Consider the following 16,200-nt stretch of genomic DNA (forward strand, 5'->3'; position numbering starts at 1 on the left):
GCATCCAGAAACGCACGGGTGGAATGACATCTTGAAAAAGACGCAGTGTCACACCCGTGTTGCTCTTTTTGTGAGGAAAATGCTCTTTTAAGAGAGTGCTGAAGCACCCAGGGAAACCGCGGCAACACACAGGGGATAGTGCAGCCTGTGTTTGCACTCAAAAGGAACGCCCACCGATACCAACAGCTCTTTCTCTTGCTGTGATAACAGCAGTTTGTCCCTCGCAGCTTGAGTTCGCGGTCCCGCTGGAAAGCGCCGTCACACCAACACAAACGATTTCCTCTCTCTCTGTTCTTTGAAATCTCTTCGCTGAAAAGTCAGGAAGCAGTCTGAAAACTTCAAACGCCGGTTCGGCTCCGAAGTGAATGACGTCAGTGCGGTGCTCTCGCTTCCTGTTTATACCCGCGGCGCGGGGCGGAGCGCGAGATGCAAATCTCGCACGCCAATTGTTCATTGGCCTGTTCTTAAGTTCTCGAAGCTGATAGGGGCTCTCTGAAGTGATCCCAATTCGTCGGTTATTACCGACGTACGTCGTAGTGACCGACTGAAAGGGAACCATGATTTTACTACAATAACAATGGTTTAACTATGAATTTTGTAGTAAAACTATATTAGCTACAAGATTAACCATGATTTTACTACAATAATAATGGTTTAACTAGGAATTTAGCAGTAAAACCATACAACTACCAAAATAACCATGGTTTAACTAGGAATTTTGCAGTAAAATGTTTTTTTTTTTAGTAAAATCCTAGTTTAACTACAAGTTTAACCATGATTGTACTACAATACCCATGATTTAACTATGAATTTTGAAGCAAAATCACAGTAACAACAAAATAACCTGATTTTACCACAGAATTTGCAGTAAAATCACTGTAAGGAAAACATTACCATGATTTTACAACCAATAACAATGGTTTAACTATGAATTTTGTAGTAAACGTTTTACTACAGTAGCATGGTTTAACTGTTAGCAGTAAAACCATATAACTACCCAAATAACCATGGCTTAACTATGAATTTATAGTAAAACCATAGTAACTACAAGACTAACCATGATTTTACTACAATAACAATGGGTTAACAATGAAATTTGTAGTAAAACCTATTACCTACAAAATTAACAGGACTAGCATGGTTTAACTGTGATTTTAACAATAAAACCACATAACTACTGAAATAACCATGGCTTGAACCTATGAATTAAGAAGTAAAACCATAGTAACTACAAAAATAATATGGTTTTGTAGTAAAAATATAATAAAACCAAAACTAAATATGGTTTTACTGTAGTATGCGTGCTGACTCGTTTATACCGTGGGGGTAATAATTAAGCATGATTTTATAAAGAAATCATTTTGTTTCCAAAATGAAAAACGTGGCTTTTATTGTCACTCTTCACCAACTACCAGCCAAGTCAGTACAGTACAGCACACTATGAATGGAGGCACTAAGGGGGAGCTGTTCAAAGATCAGCCAGCCGGCCCCTGCGCGAGGTTTTTGGCGCCTGAGCCAGACAGTGGAGGGGAGGGGGAAGAGAGCAGGCAGAGGCCCGAGTCACCGGCCGGGGAATCTGTGGGGTTAGCATGACGTCTCAATAGAGGGAGGGCCTTCAGAGTCCAATTCAGCCCCAGTACCACGTGCTCAAGGAGCGTGGGAAAGAGGCGAGCTTTTCTTCCCAGCAAAGAAAGAGCCAGTATCGAATAACAGAACTGCAGAAGAGCCGGGGCGGCCTGAACAGGGCTAGGTAGAGCTCCTACTGCAAGCAGACAAGATTATCTCAAGCTAATGCAAACAGGCCGAGCTACGGTTACAGTCAACACTTTGATGCTTATATTCAGGGAGCACACATTTAAAAGAGGACACAGATGTAGGCAGCTCTGTTTGAGTTTGACTTTATTGAACTTGGAAGGGCAGTGTGAAGGACTGACTGTATGCGGCCCATCCTGTTATGAACTTGCAAATCATCCTCAAAAACTTGGAAGGAAAACAGCGTCTGGCATGATTTCAGCAGCGCTGTCTTTGGGGAACACAGGCATATTATTTTATAGTTTTGACAGATTTACAAATGGAGATTCGACTTAAAGACTAAACACAAACAATGTCAAGCAAACATACTTTGGGTTTTTTTCAGAACTGCAAGAGAGATAACATGTAACATGCAAAACAAAGAGAACAAAATGGCTGAACAAAAATGAAATGTCATTAATCCAACGTAAATCCTGTTTTTATTCACAATTTGTGATGAACCTTTTCATAAAGTATTATTAAAACCCTTAACGCTTATATTTTATGAACTTAGGAGGTTTGTAAACAATTTATGGCATTAAGTTTATTCCTATATTGTGTAAAACAAATGAGCACAGCATCATTTAAGAGTTACATTTTGTGCAGAACACAAAATGAAACCTTCCAAAACGTTTTAATTGATCACATAGTGTAGCAAATAAAAATACCTCCGTACAAAGAATTAAAAAAAATCTGAGGTGTGAACAAACAAACAGCAAAGCAACAGCGAGAGTTCATTACACCTGGAATCTCATGCTTTTGTTGCCTGGTCTTCACTGACGTGCAGGACCTCTTGGAACTGCGACAGCACCCGGTCGTAGTGGGTCCCCTCCCAGAACACCTTTCCACAGCCCGTGCAGATGAAGTAAACTGGAATCCGGGGAAGGAGGCCCGGGGGCACCGTCTCGAGCTGAACCTCGGCCCCGCTGGGGAATTTGAAGGTCTGGGGGTCCAGGGCAGTGCGTGGGGCCCAGCGGCAATGAGGGGTGAACACGGGGCCCTCTGGGGGCCTCCAGCTATTGTAATCTTCTTGAGTTTCATCCTGCGGTTCGCAGTCATCCCGCTTAGATACGATGTCCTGGAGAAGACCTTTGAAGAGAAAGAAAAAACCCATAGAGCTCAAAGCATGCTATCCTCTTCACATGTTTGGTGAAAATACTGTTACAATTAGATGCTAACTCACTGGAAATTAAATAATGATGGAAAAGAGTCTGTATTAAAGGAATAGTTCAACGAAAAATGAAAATTATCCCATAATTTACTCAAGCCATCCTAGGTGCATATGACATTCTTCTTTCAGATGAGATATATAGATAAATGTCCTGGCTAATCCAAGCATTATAATGGCAGTGAATGGCAGCCCAAAATTGGAAGCCCAAAAAAATGCATACATCCATTATAAAAGTAATCCACATGGCTCCGGGGGTGGTTAATAAAGGCCTTCTGAAGCGAAAGTTTGTGTAAGAAAAATATCCATATTTAAACCTTTATAAAGTAAAATATCTAGCTTCAGGTAGACCGGCTTCCGTATTCAACTTACGAAGAAAGTGTAACGCCTCACGCAGTTCAAAATACTTATGCTACATCCAAAGTCATCGTCGCGCCAGTAACGCTTTTTCCGTAGGTTGAAAGCCGGAAGCTTTCTACTTTATAACTTGTTAAATATGTATATTTACCTTACAAAAACCCATCGGTTTGCTTCAGAACGCCTTTATTAACCCCTCGGAGTCGTGGGGATTACTTTTATAATGTTTGGATACACTTTTTGGGCTTCAAATTTTGGGCTGCCATTCACTGCCATTATATTATTTGGAAGAGCCAGGACATATAACTCTGATTGTATTCGTCTGAAAGAAGAATGTCATATACACCTAGGATGGCTTGAGGGGGAGTAAATCATGGGGTGAACTATCCCTTTAAATCTGTAAATACATTTTAAAACGTACATTCAAATATTTATACTGTACTGATATGGGCAACAAATGGACAAGTGCCAACCTCTTTCTTTCATCATGCCGGTCATTTCCTCTCTGTACAGCTTAAGGTACTCATTACAGTTGCAAGCCTTGAAACAGGTGACAGAAAAAACACATTAATATGTAATAAAACATTATGACACCATGCAAATAAATTCACCAACAAGATATTAAATTAAATGTAAGATAATTAAATATTTTTGTTTGGTATACAGCGTTTATACAGTTTTATACTTAATCATTCTATTTTATTATTATTTTCCACATTTTAGAATAACAGTGGTCATCAAAAATATGTGTTCTTATATGAATCAAAAGAGTGATCCAAGTTGTCCATTCAATAAAAAAAATAATAAATAAATAAAATGTTGGCTTTGTACACAACCGTTATTTAGGTCAGTAAGATTTTTAAATATTTTTTAATTATTGTATAAAAAATACAGTAAAACTGTAATAATGAGAAATAATATTACAATTTAAAATAACCATTTCTATTCTGTTGTAATACATGTAATTTATTCCTGCGATTAAAGCTAAATTTTCAGCATCATTACTCCAGTCTTCAGAGTCACATGATTCTTCAGAAATCATTCTAATATGAGGATTTGGTGCTCAAGAAACATTTCTGATTATTATCAATATTGAAAACTTCATATTTTTGTGGACACTGTGATGCACGTTTTCAGGATTCTTTGATGAATAGAAAATTCAAAAGAACAGCATTTATTTGATAGAATGTTTGATCAATTCTATGCTTCCTTGCTGAATAAAACGATTAATTATTATATATTTTTTTAAATCCTATTGACCACAAGCTGCTTAAAGGGTTAGTTCACCCAAAAATGAAAATCTGTCATTAATTACTCACCCTCATGTCGTTCGACACACGTAAGACCTCCGTTCATATTCGGAACAGAAATTAAGATATTTTTGTTGAAAGCTGATGGCTGAGAAAGGCTTCAGACAGGCCTCCATTGGCATTCAGTACATTCACACTTCCAAGATCCATGAAAGGCACTTAAAACGTCGTTACAAAGTCCATCTCACCACAGTGACTCTACAATAATTTTACGATGCGACGACAATAGTTTTTGTGCGCAAAAAAAAATCTAAATAACACCTTTATCCAACTTGTTATTGCCTTCCGTGTGTGCTTCCACGACGCATGCGCGAGAATATGACGTAGCGCCGGGGTTCGGGAATCCATGAAATGTACACTTAAGCCCCATTTTGAGAACTACGCCGAGACCTAAAGCACGATCAATGTAGAATCCAACAGCTTAGACACGCGCGTCTTCCTCTGCTTGTAAACAAATCGCTTCTGGGTCATATGTCCGAACGCCGGACCTGCGTCATATTCTCGCGCATGCGTCGTGGAGGCACACACGGAAGACAAGAACAAGTTGGATAAAGGTGTTATTTTGATTTTTTTTTGCGCACAAAAACTATTGTCGTCGCATCGTAAAATTATTGTAGAGCCACTGTGGTGAGATAGACTTTGTAACAACGTTCTAAGTGCCTTTCATGGATCTTGGAAGTGTGAATGTACCGAATGCCAATGGAGGCCTATCTGAAGCCTTTCTCAGCCATCAGCTTTCAACAAAAATATCTTCATTTGTGTTCCGAATATGAACTGAGGTCTGACGCGTGTCGAACGACATGAGGGTGAGTAATTAATGACAGAATTTTCATTTTTGGGTGAACTAACCCTTTAACAGTGTGTATATACAGTATACACACATTGGTAGATGGTAGGTTGCGAACTAGACTCGGATATATTTTAAAAAGTCTGCCAAATGCCAAACTCTCTCACGCACACACACACAGACTCGGCTCCAGTGACGCAGGCTAGGTGTGAGGTCATAAGTTTGCATCGCCTCTCTTGATTTCACACCTCAGTGTGGTTTCTGTCTCATCCTCAGCGAGGAACCGAGTCAATTTTGGTGAAAATATCTCATTTTGTTTTGGAGTTATAGACATTTATATTTAAAAAAAAAACGTAAAAAATGACTGACACTTGACTTTGATATTTTAATGCCCAAATGTCAAAATATTGATAGTAAGGGGTAGTAAAATCCAATCATTGTCGACCTATGTTTCCGAACTGCTGACGCTGGTTTCGTCTCGATCGGACTAGCAGTTTCGAAGATATCAGCTAATGTTTTTTAAGCGCTAAATTACAACGCTGCACAAAGCATACGCCGAAACCTGGCAAGTCTGGTATCGTTGGACTCGGCAAGGATCCAGGAGACTAAAAAAGTTACTCCCATGAAAATAAGTCAATCACAACCCAAAGTTATAAGAGTTTGAAAAAAGAAAATTATCCACTAGGTGGCGCTGTTTCAAAACTTCTCAGGCTCCTTCAGGGCATCGTGCTGATGACCCATACCGTGTTTCGTAACGATCCGTTCATGCGTTCATAAAATACAGCATTATAGCACATAATTCAAAATGGCTGACAGCTAAAATGGCCGATATTGGATATCAGTTGGATATGACGACTCGGCATGCTGTCCTGGATCTAACGAGACCACTTTTATGATTTTTGGACAAACGGTTCAGAAGTTATAAGCAAAAAATAGCAATTTTTCGTATCTCTGGACCGGTAGGTGGTTGCCTCAGGTCATGATTGTGATGACATGTACCAAGTTTTGTTTGAATACGATAAAGCGTTGTGGAGATATAGCCTTAAGTGTATTTTCGGAACCGCTACGTAAAATTTGTTCGCACGTTTATCGAAAACTATTTGAGAAATCAACTTGAATTCCATACCTTTTTGTCATTTTTTTGTGAACATCGGAGCAACGGCCTATGAGGAGTTCGCAAAAGTAGGTTTTTCAGTTAATTAAAAACGGCGGGAAAATGTTCATGACATAGGGTGCAATCGAATCGGCTTGAGCCATGGAATCAGAGGAAAACTTTGGGGGTCTTCAGAGACACATGATCCTTCAGAAATCATTCTAATATGAAGATTTGGTGCTCAAGAAACATTTCTGATTATTATCAATATTGAAAACTTCATATTTTTTTGGACACTGTGATGCACGTTTTCAGGATTCTTTGATGAATAGAAAATTCAAAAGAACAGCATTTATTTGATAGAATGTTTGATCAATTCTATGCTTCCTTGCTGAATAAAACGATTAATTATTATATATTTTTTTAAATCCTATTGACCACAAGCTGCTTAAAGGGTTAGTTCACCCAAAAATGAAAATCTGTCATTAATTACTCACCCTCATGTCGTTCGACACACGTAAGACCTCCGTTCATATTCGGAACAGAAATTAAGATATTTTTGTTGAAAGCTGATGGCTGAGAAAGGCTTCAGACAGGCCTCCATTGGCATTCAGTACATTCACACTTCCAAGATCCATGAAAGGCACTTAAAACGTCGTTACAAAGTCCATCTCACCACAGTGACTCTACAATAATTTTACGATGCGACGACAATAGTTTTTGTGCGCAAAAAAAAATCTAAATAACACCTTTATCCAACTTGTTATTGCCTTCCGTGTGTGCTTCCACGACGCATGCGCGAGAATATGACGTAGCGCCGGGGTTCGGGAATCCATGAAATGTACACTTAAGCCCCATTTTGAGAACTACGCCGAGACCTAAAGCACGATCAATGTAGAATCCAACAGCTTAGACACGCGCGTCTTCCTCTGCTTGTAAACAAATCGCTTCTGGGTCATATGTCCGAACGCCGGACCTGCGTCATATTCTCGCGCATGCGTCGTGGAGGCACACACGGAAGACAAGAACAAGTTGGATAAAGGTGTTATTTTGATTTTTTTTTGCGCACAAAAACTATTGTCGTCGCATCGTAAAATTATTGTAGAGCCACTGTGGTGAGATAGACTTTGTAACAACGTTCTAAGTGCCTTTCATGGATCTTGGAAGTGTGAATGTACCGAATGCCAATGGAGGCCTATCTGAAGCCTTTCTCAGCCATCAGCTTTCAACAAAAATATCTTCATTTGTGTTCCGAATATGAACTGAGGTCTGACGCGTGTCGAACGACATGAGGGTGAGTAATTAATGACAGAATTTTCATTTTTGGGTGAACTAACCCTTTAACAGTGTGTATATACAGTATACACACATTGGTAGATGGTAGGTTGCGAACTAGACTCGGATATATTTTAAAAAGTCTGCCAAATGCCAAACTCTCTCACGCACACACACACAGACTCGGCTCCAGTGACGCAGGCTAGGTGTGAGGTCATAAGTTTGCATCGCCTCTCTTGATTTCACACCTCAGTGTGGTTTCTGTCTCATCCTCAGCGAGGAACCGAGTCAATTTTGGTGAAAATATCTCATTTTGTTTTGGAGTTATAGACATTTATATTTAAAAAAAAAACGTAAAAAATGACTGACACTTGACTTTGATATTTTAATGCCCAAATGTCAAAATATTGATAGTAAGGGGTAGTAAAATCCAATCATTGTCGACCTATGTTTCCGAACTGCTGACGCTGGTTTCGTCTCGATCGGACTAGCAGTTTCGAAGATATCAGCTAATGTTTTTTAAGCGCTAAATTACAACGCTGCACAAAGCATACGCCGAAACCTGGCAAGTCTGGTATCGTTGGACTCGGCAAGGATCCAGGAGACTAAAAAAGTTACTCCCATGAAAATAAGTCAATCACAACCCAAAGTTATAAGAGTTTGAAAAAAGAAAATTATCCACTAGGTGGCGCTGTTTCAAAACTTCTCAGGCTCCTTCAGGGCATCGTGCTGATGACCCATACCGTGTTTCGTAACGATCCGTTCATGCGTTCATAAAATACAGCATTATAGCACATAATTCAAAATGGCTGACAGCTAAAATGGCCGATATTGGATATCAGTTGGATATGACGACTCGGCATGCTGTCCTGGATCTAACGAGACCACTTTTATGATTTTTGGACAAACGGTTCAGAAGTTATAAGCAAAAAATAGCAATTTTTCGTATCTCTGGACCGGTAGGTGGTTGCCTCAGGTCATGATTGTGATGACATGTACCAAGTTTTGTTTGAATACGATAAAGCGTTGTGGAGATATAGCCTTAAGTGTATTTTCGGAACCGCTACGTAAAATTTGTTCGCACGTTTATCGAAAACTATTTGAGAAATCAACTTGAATTCCATACCTTTTTGTCATTTTTTTGTGAACATCGGAGCAACGGCCTATGAGGAGTTCGCAAAAGTAGGTTTTTCAGTTAATTAAAAACGGCGGGAAAATGTTCATGACATAGGGTGCAATCGAATCGGCTTGAGCCATGGAATCAGAGGAAAACTTTGGGGGTCTTCAGAGACACATGATCCTTCAGAAATCATTCTAATATGAAGATTTGGTGCTCAAGAAACATTTCTGATTATTATCAATATTGAAAACTTCATATTTTTTTGGACACTGTGATGCACGTTTTCAGGATTCTTTGATGGATAGAAAATTCAAAAGAACAGCATTTATTTGATAGAATGTAAATGTCTTTACTGTCATGTTTGATCAATTCTATGCTTCCTTGCTGAATAAAACGATTAATTATTTTAATTTTTTTTTAAATCCTACTGACCACAAGCTGCTTAACAGTGTGTATATACAGTATACACACATTGGTAGATGGTAGGTTGTGAACTAGACTCGGATATATTTTAAAAAGTCTGCCAAAGGCCAAACTCTCTCACGCACACACACACACACAGACTCGGCTCCAGTGACGCAGGCTAGGTGTGAGGTTATAAGCTTGCGTCGCCTCTCTTGATTTCACACCTCAGTGTGGCTTCTGTCTCATCCTCAGCGAGGGACCGATTCCCACCCTTTTAAACAACACATGGGTGCTAAAACCCTCGTCACTAAACACCATCTCCACCTTCGCAACACCACCCAGACTGAGACATGCTAAATGGGCCACCTTAACAGGACGGTGACAATTCAGTCAGTGAACTCATGGGACTGGAATTCTGTTCACAGAAGTGAAATGAAACTGAAATTTAAAGACTTGCCAGTTTAAAGGAATAGTGCAACTGTGGTTTTTATTTCTGTGGAACACAAAAGGAAAAATTGTCCTTTCTTTTATAGAATATCAGTTCATAGTATATGGCTGTCAAGCTCCAACTAGGACCAAAAAAAACACTATAAAAGTGACCCATATGACTCATATGCCATATTTCAAATCTTCAGGAGCCGTATGATAGTTTTATGTAAGGAACAGACCCAAATCCAAGTTTACAACTACCACATGACTTAAAAAGACTTGAAATATAGAGCAGTGTGAATATTTCTTAGTTACCATGAACACAAATTTTCTCCTTTTGAACACGGAATACGGTGTAATTAATTATAATTAACATGTTTTTTATGCATATATTTGTATTCAGTAAAAACAGTAATATTGCAAAATATTACAAATAAAATAACTGTTTTCTATTATAATATATTTTAAAAATGTAATTTATTCCTGCGATCAAAGCAGAATTTTCCGCATTATTACTCCAGACTTCAGTGTCACATGATCCTACAGAAATCATTCTAATAAGCTGATTTGAGAAGTCACTGCTTCTATTTTGTGGAAATCGTGATGCACTACCATTCAAAAATTTGGGGTAATTCATATTTTTTCAAGTATTTAAACTATTTTAAAAAAATGCTGTTCTTTTGAACTTTCTATTCAACAAAGAATCCAGAAAAAAAGTATCATGGTTTCCACACAAATATTAAAATAACCATGGTAATACTACACAAATAAAACAGTTTTCAACATTGATAATAACAATAACCATTTTTAACAATTTAGCACTAATGCTAACTAATAAATATATCTGCAAGCAGCAATACCGGGGCCAAGCGCAACAGAAGCAAACAAGGAAGCTAGCAGCAGACAAGCTAAAAAAATGAGTGAAGTTTGAAGACAATTGTAAGCAAAAATGTTAAAACCCCACATTAAAACATTGAGTTGTATAGAGCCAATGTCATATTTTGTTTAATTATAGCGCCACCAAGAGGCACAATCCTACCGTTTTTTTATGTTTCCTCGGAGTGAGCCCATACATGTGTGTGTCAATTTTGGTGAAAATATCTCATTTCATTTTGGAGTTATAGACATTTATATATAAAAAAAACACGTAAAAAATGACTGACACGACTTTGATTGGATTTTACTACCCCTTACTATCAATATTTTGACATTTGGGCATTAAAATATCATTGTCGACCTATGTTTCCGAACTGCTGACGCTGGTTTCATCTCGATCGGACTAGCAGTTTCGAAGATATCAGCTAATGTTTTTTAAGCGCTAAATTACAACGCTGCACAAAGCATACGCCGAAACCTGGCAAGTCTGGTATCGTTGGACTCGGCAAGGATCCAGGAGACTAAAAAAGTTACTCCCATGAAAATAGGTCAATCACAACCCAAAGTTATAAGAGTTTGAAAAAAGAAAATTATTCACTAGGTGGCGCTGTTTCAAAACTTCTCAGGCTCCTTCAGGGCATCGTGCTGATGACCCATACCGAGTTTCGTAACGATCCGTTAATGCGTTCATAAAATACAGCATTATAGCACATAATTCAAAATGGCTGACAGCTAAAATGGCCGATATTGGATATCAGTTGGATATCACGACTCGGCATGCGGTCCTGGATCTAATGAGACCACTTTTATGATTTTGGGACAAACGGTTCAGAAGTTAAGCAAAAATAGCCATTTTTCGTATCTCTGGACCAGTAGGTGGCTGCCTCAGGTCATGATTGTGATGACATGTACCAAGTTTTGTTTAAATACGATAAAGCGTTGTGGAGATATAGCCTTAAGTGTATTTTCAGAACCGCTACCTAAAATTTGTTCGCACGTTTATCGAAAACGATTTGAGAAATCAACTTGAATTCCATACCTTTGTGTCATTTTTTTGTGAAAATTGGAGCAACGGCCTATGAGGAGTTCGCAAAAGTAGGTTTTTCGGTTAATTAAAAACGGCGGGAAAATGTTCATGACATATGGTGCAATCGAATCGGCTTGAGCCATGGAATCAGAGGAAAACTTTTTTTTTGTTTCTAGCCCTTAGGGTTCAAAAGTTATTAGCATAAACATGAGTGAAACTTTGGACAGGTGGTGGCGCTAGAGGGATTGTTTTAAAGAATCCAAAATTGGAGTGGTTAATATTGGGTCAGTCCTCTATCTGTGTGCCAAATTTCATAACTTTCCCGCAAACGTTTCTATGGGCTGCCGTAAACTTCAATGGCGGAATAATAATAATAATAAGAAGAAGAAATCTAACGTTTCAATAGGTGCCTTCGCACCTTCGGTGCTTGGCCCCTAATAATTCAAATCAGCATATTAAACTGATTTCTGAAGGATCATGTGACTGAAGACTGAAGTAATGATGCTGAAAATTCAGCTTTGAACACAGGAATAAATTACATTTTAAAATACATTGCAATAGAAAATAGTTATTTTTAATTGTAATAATATTTCACAATATTACAGTTTTTACTGTATTTTTTATCAAATAAAAGCAGCCTGAATGAGCAGAAGACTTCTTTCAAAAACAAAAAAATCTTTAATCCAAACTTTTGACTAGTAGAGTAAATGATATCTGTTCATAAAGTCCGTCTGAAAACATTACGTTTTCAGGATTCAGTTTTAGTACCGGATCCATTCAGAATTCAGTTTGAGGTATATATGATTTCACACACAAGGTGCTGTGAAAAAGCAAGCTCTGTGTGTGTGTGTGTGTGTGTGTGTGTGTACGCGACCGGCACAGGTGCCCTTTTGCAACCCCTGGCTGCTCACTCTCACGCTCTCTCCATTCCACCTTGAGTGATCTCTTCCCACACACCGAAAAACATACCGGCAACTATTTACCCAGCTCCTGAGTTTCCCATGCATAAGCAAGTCTAAACCTGCTCCGCCAACTCTTCATACTCATGTCTGCACTGTCGCGCTCTTTCTCCATCTGTGTTTGCCTCCAAAACCACATGCGCGGGTTTTGCCTCATACATAAACAAGCAAGGAGGAGAAAGCGAGATGCGACGAGACCAAACCCTATGGCAAATATGTCAATGCCATATGTGTAGGAGCCAGGTCTCAAGCTATGGTTGGATTCATGATTATCAGTCAATTGTGCATTCCAATTACAACATTGTGTCTTAGGGTGTGTTCACACTTTGCTTGGTTTGTTGGTCCCGACCAAAAAAAAAAGAAGTTTGTCCTGGTCCACGTTCACAACCGGATTGGTCGGCTTTCACTACGTATACTTCACAACAGAACTTACCAAACATCCAAAACAATGCTATGTTCTGGGATAAATGTGCTCGTTGTATGTGCGTAGCCTACATTTGATGGTATTTTGACCAGCTGAGAACTCGTCAAGAGCTTATAAAATGTGTAAAGGAGTCAAAACAGCAGCAGGAACCCCTCCGTCACACACACACACAAATGAAGATCTGCTGCGAGGAGACGCGGTTCTGATGCCTGAACTGAACTGTGATGGACAACAATCGCGACTATGATGGGAAAAAACAGGCATGCTCGAGCATTCGGTCGTTTTTAGGGTCACATTATGTGACATTACTTCCCGTTTTTGGTTCTTAAACATTTCTTTCGTCCGTGTTGCATACATATTTCAGTTGAACCGCTAGCCAGGCGTGGCCATACTCAATTCTAGTCAGAATATGAGTCTGGTACCGCTCCATTGAGTTTTGATTATGGGGCGTGTTTCAACCGAGCCAGGAAAGACCTCAATTGGATAGACCCACAACCAATCAGAGCAACGGAGCGACGCGTAACGTTAGTTGTCAAATGTCAACAGAACTCAACTGCACTGTGTTGCCAAGTCCGTGTTTTTCTCCATGTCCGCGGGTTGAAGCGACCCCAATTATGTGATTATATAAACCCAGGAATGCGAATTTTAGCAGGCAACCTTGCCAAAATAACATATTTTGCCAACCAAACGCCATTTTTTTCCGGAGAACCCCCCGGAAAGTTATTGTTTTGGGCTATAGTTTTGAGTAGCAATTGTGCGCGACATTGCAAAAACACTTGGCAACCCTGTCTGCACGCACGCTGGATTAAGTAACGTTACAAGAAAAAGATGAGTGTAAACGATCTTTGCCAGTAATAAAATAATTTAAGGATACACAGAGTACTTACCAACACGATCATCGTTTCTGAGAGAAATAGTGAAGGTGAATGCATATACGAACAAGTTCTCCGTTTAGGATAAGAGCAAATTCAACCCAAGAGCCTTCGATGACGTGGATGATTACGTTACTGTTGATCATCTGTCCATCATCGTCTAAAGCCCGCCCTGACAATTTCATTGGTCCGAACAGTTTCTGTTCGGGCATAATTACTCCTCTATGGAGCGAGTCCAGACCGAATTGCCCGAGCAAAAATTTTTGTGGGCGGGGCTAAATTCGGCTGGCATCCAGGCTATTGAACCGCACCAGAGTTCATTCGAAAGCGGACCAAGACCCATCTTTTCCGTCTCGGTCCGCTTTTTTGGTGCACACCAGGGTTCAGATGGCAGCGTTCAGATTCATTTAAATAAACCGCACTAACAGAGCAATCGCACCCTCGCACCAATAGAACACACCCTCAATCACACGTCAGGTTGGACATTTCAAGTCCTGAAGATTTGTATCCTCCGCCATATTATACTGGTGCGATGCAGATGTATAGTGGGTTTTTGAACCAATGAGATTTTTCTGTGGGCAAGCCAGTGGCACTTGTCATTTGTCTCTAAGACAAAAACTCAGACAAAGAGATAGAATCTATCACACCTAGTTAGGACACGCTTTGGAAACTTTGGTGTATTCAACGGCTAAACTCGTCCCGCACCGTTTGTGGTATGGAAATAAATGATACTTGAAATGATATGACTTGTTGGGAAGAGATTAAAGCCGCGTTCACACTGCCTGTGACTTTGTTGCTGCATGTCGCCAGTGGCTGGTGGTGAGGTCACTAGTGGGCGTTCCCACTAATGGTGTCTAGTAACGTTTTTGAAATGACATCCATGAATGTCATCCCATGTTGCAGACAACGAATCGGTTTTCTTGCCACTACACACATTTTGGAAGGAAAAGATTTAATATAAATGGAATAAGTACATAAAATGCTTAATAAAAAAGAAAAAAAAGAAAGCCATTGCAGATATTTATCTGCGGTGAAAGCATGACGAGTACCCAGACATATAACAGAGATGTACACAGAGACATATAAATTATAGGAAAGTTGCTGATCGCTAAAATATACACTCTCTACTGGATGTAATGACAGATCACATGTGCTACACTGACTTCACTCCTATAGGTTTTCGCTCCTGAAAGTCGCTCTTCATTTGCATACAGTTAAACATATCTCAATTTTGTCGCATCGATGGACACGCCTACATCCTGTTGCCAACAGTCACCTTTGCTTGTGTCACTGGAAATCACCAGCTCGCAAAAAGAATGGGATCATGTCACCTTGATGCTGTGTGTCGCTGGAAGGGGGAACACAGCTTATGGCTGCACATTTACTAGAAATAAAGCCACCAAAATAAAAGCTTGATGGTTTAAAGTTGGAAAAGGTACAAATTAAGCCATAAATATTAGTACTGTAATTTTACCGTTGTACTGTAAAATATTTTGGTAACACTTTAACTTATGTTAACAAATGAGACCTTATTGTAATGTATTAACTAACAATGAGCGATACATTTGTTACAGTATTTATAATTGTCGCATTGTTAGTTCACAGTGCATTAACTATTAAAATCAAATTGTATTTGATAACATTAATGTATTAGTAAATGTTGAAATTAACATCAACTAAAATCGCAAATTTAATTTAAAAAAGGGAAAAATTCTTCCAAATCATCCAACTCTTGAAGAAACATTACTTTATGGAGCATTCAAGCTTTGATTTTCTCGGGTCAACAATTAAATGGGCAAAAAAAATCCCATAAAACGTATTTTATTTAGGAACCAAAATATTAAACACTTGCAAATGGGCCCGTTTGACTTGGACCAGTAAGCAACAACCTAAGACCCCAGAACACAATTCACTTAGCAATGTGATAAAAAAAAGAGAGCTAAAAATCACTCAAAATAGCACAGTAAATCCTGGCAACTACATCCAGCATCCAAGCATATGACAGTGAGTTTTGATGATTCCTTTCACAATTTTTCCACAAAATGTAGTTAGTAGTGAGGTTAGTCATGTTGTGTTGTTGTGTCAAAGGTAAAGACTGCACAAGAGTTGACAGGTCGCTGTATGAACAGCACAAAAGCACAGTGTTAAGTATGTGTTCCAGACGTCACCTCTATACGAGGCCAACATGAGCCTTCGACGAGCTAAAAACATTTCCAATTAGTGAGACGTGCTCGAGAAAAGCCAGAGACGAGAGATAGAGAGCTCCCATAGACGAGAGGTGGGGGAGGGGAGTGGAGGGAAAATATT

At 39.2% G+C, this 16,200-nt stretch overlaps 1 protein-coding gene across 2 annotated transcripts in view; it reads right to left on the bottom strand.

Annotated features, from left to right (window-relative positions):
- Nucleotides 1–1,875: 1,875 nt before the first annotated feature.
- Nucleotides 1,876–16,200, bottom strand: part of exd3 (exonuclease 3'-5' domain containing 3) — a 72,411-nt gene continuing 58,086 nt past the window's right edge. The window contains exons 19-20 of one of the 2 annotated variants that reach the window (XM_079804604.1): nucleotides 3,790–3,856; nucleotides 1,876–2,880 (exon numbers count right to left, since the gene is read on the bottom strand). In XM_079804604.1, the coding sequence (XP_079660730.1) occupies nucleotides 2,543–2,880; nucleotides 3,790–3,856 (405 nt within the window). In that variant the 3' untranslated portion in view covers nucleotides 1,876–2,542. The remainder of the gene's footprint in view (nucleotides 2,881–3,789; nucleotides 3,857–16,200) is intronic. The other variant, XM_079804605.1, reaches the window with a different exon arrangement.

Source organism: Gobio gobio (assembly GCF_949357685.1).
Source record: "Gobio gobio genome assembly, chromosome: 22".
Taxonomy (NCBI): domain Eukaryota; kingdom Metazoa; phylum Chordata; class Actinopteri; order Cypriniformes; family Gobionidae; genus Gobio; species Gobio gobio.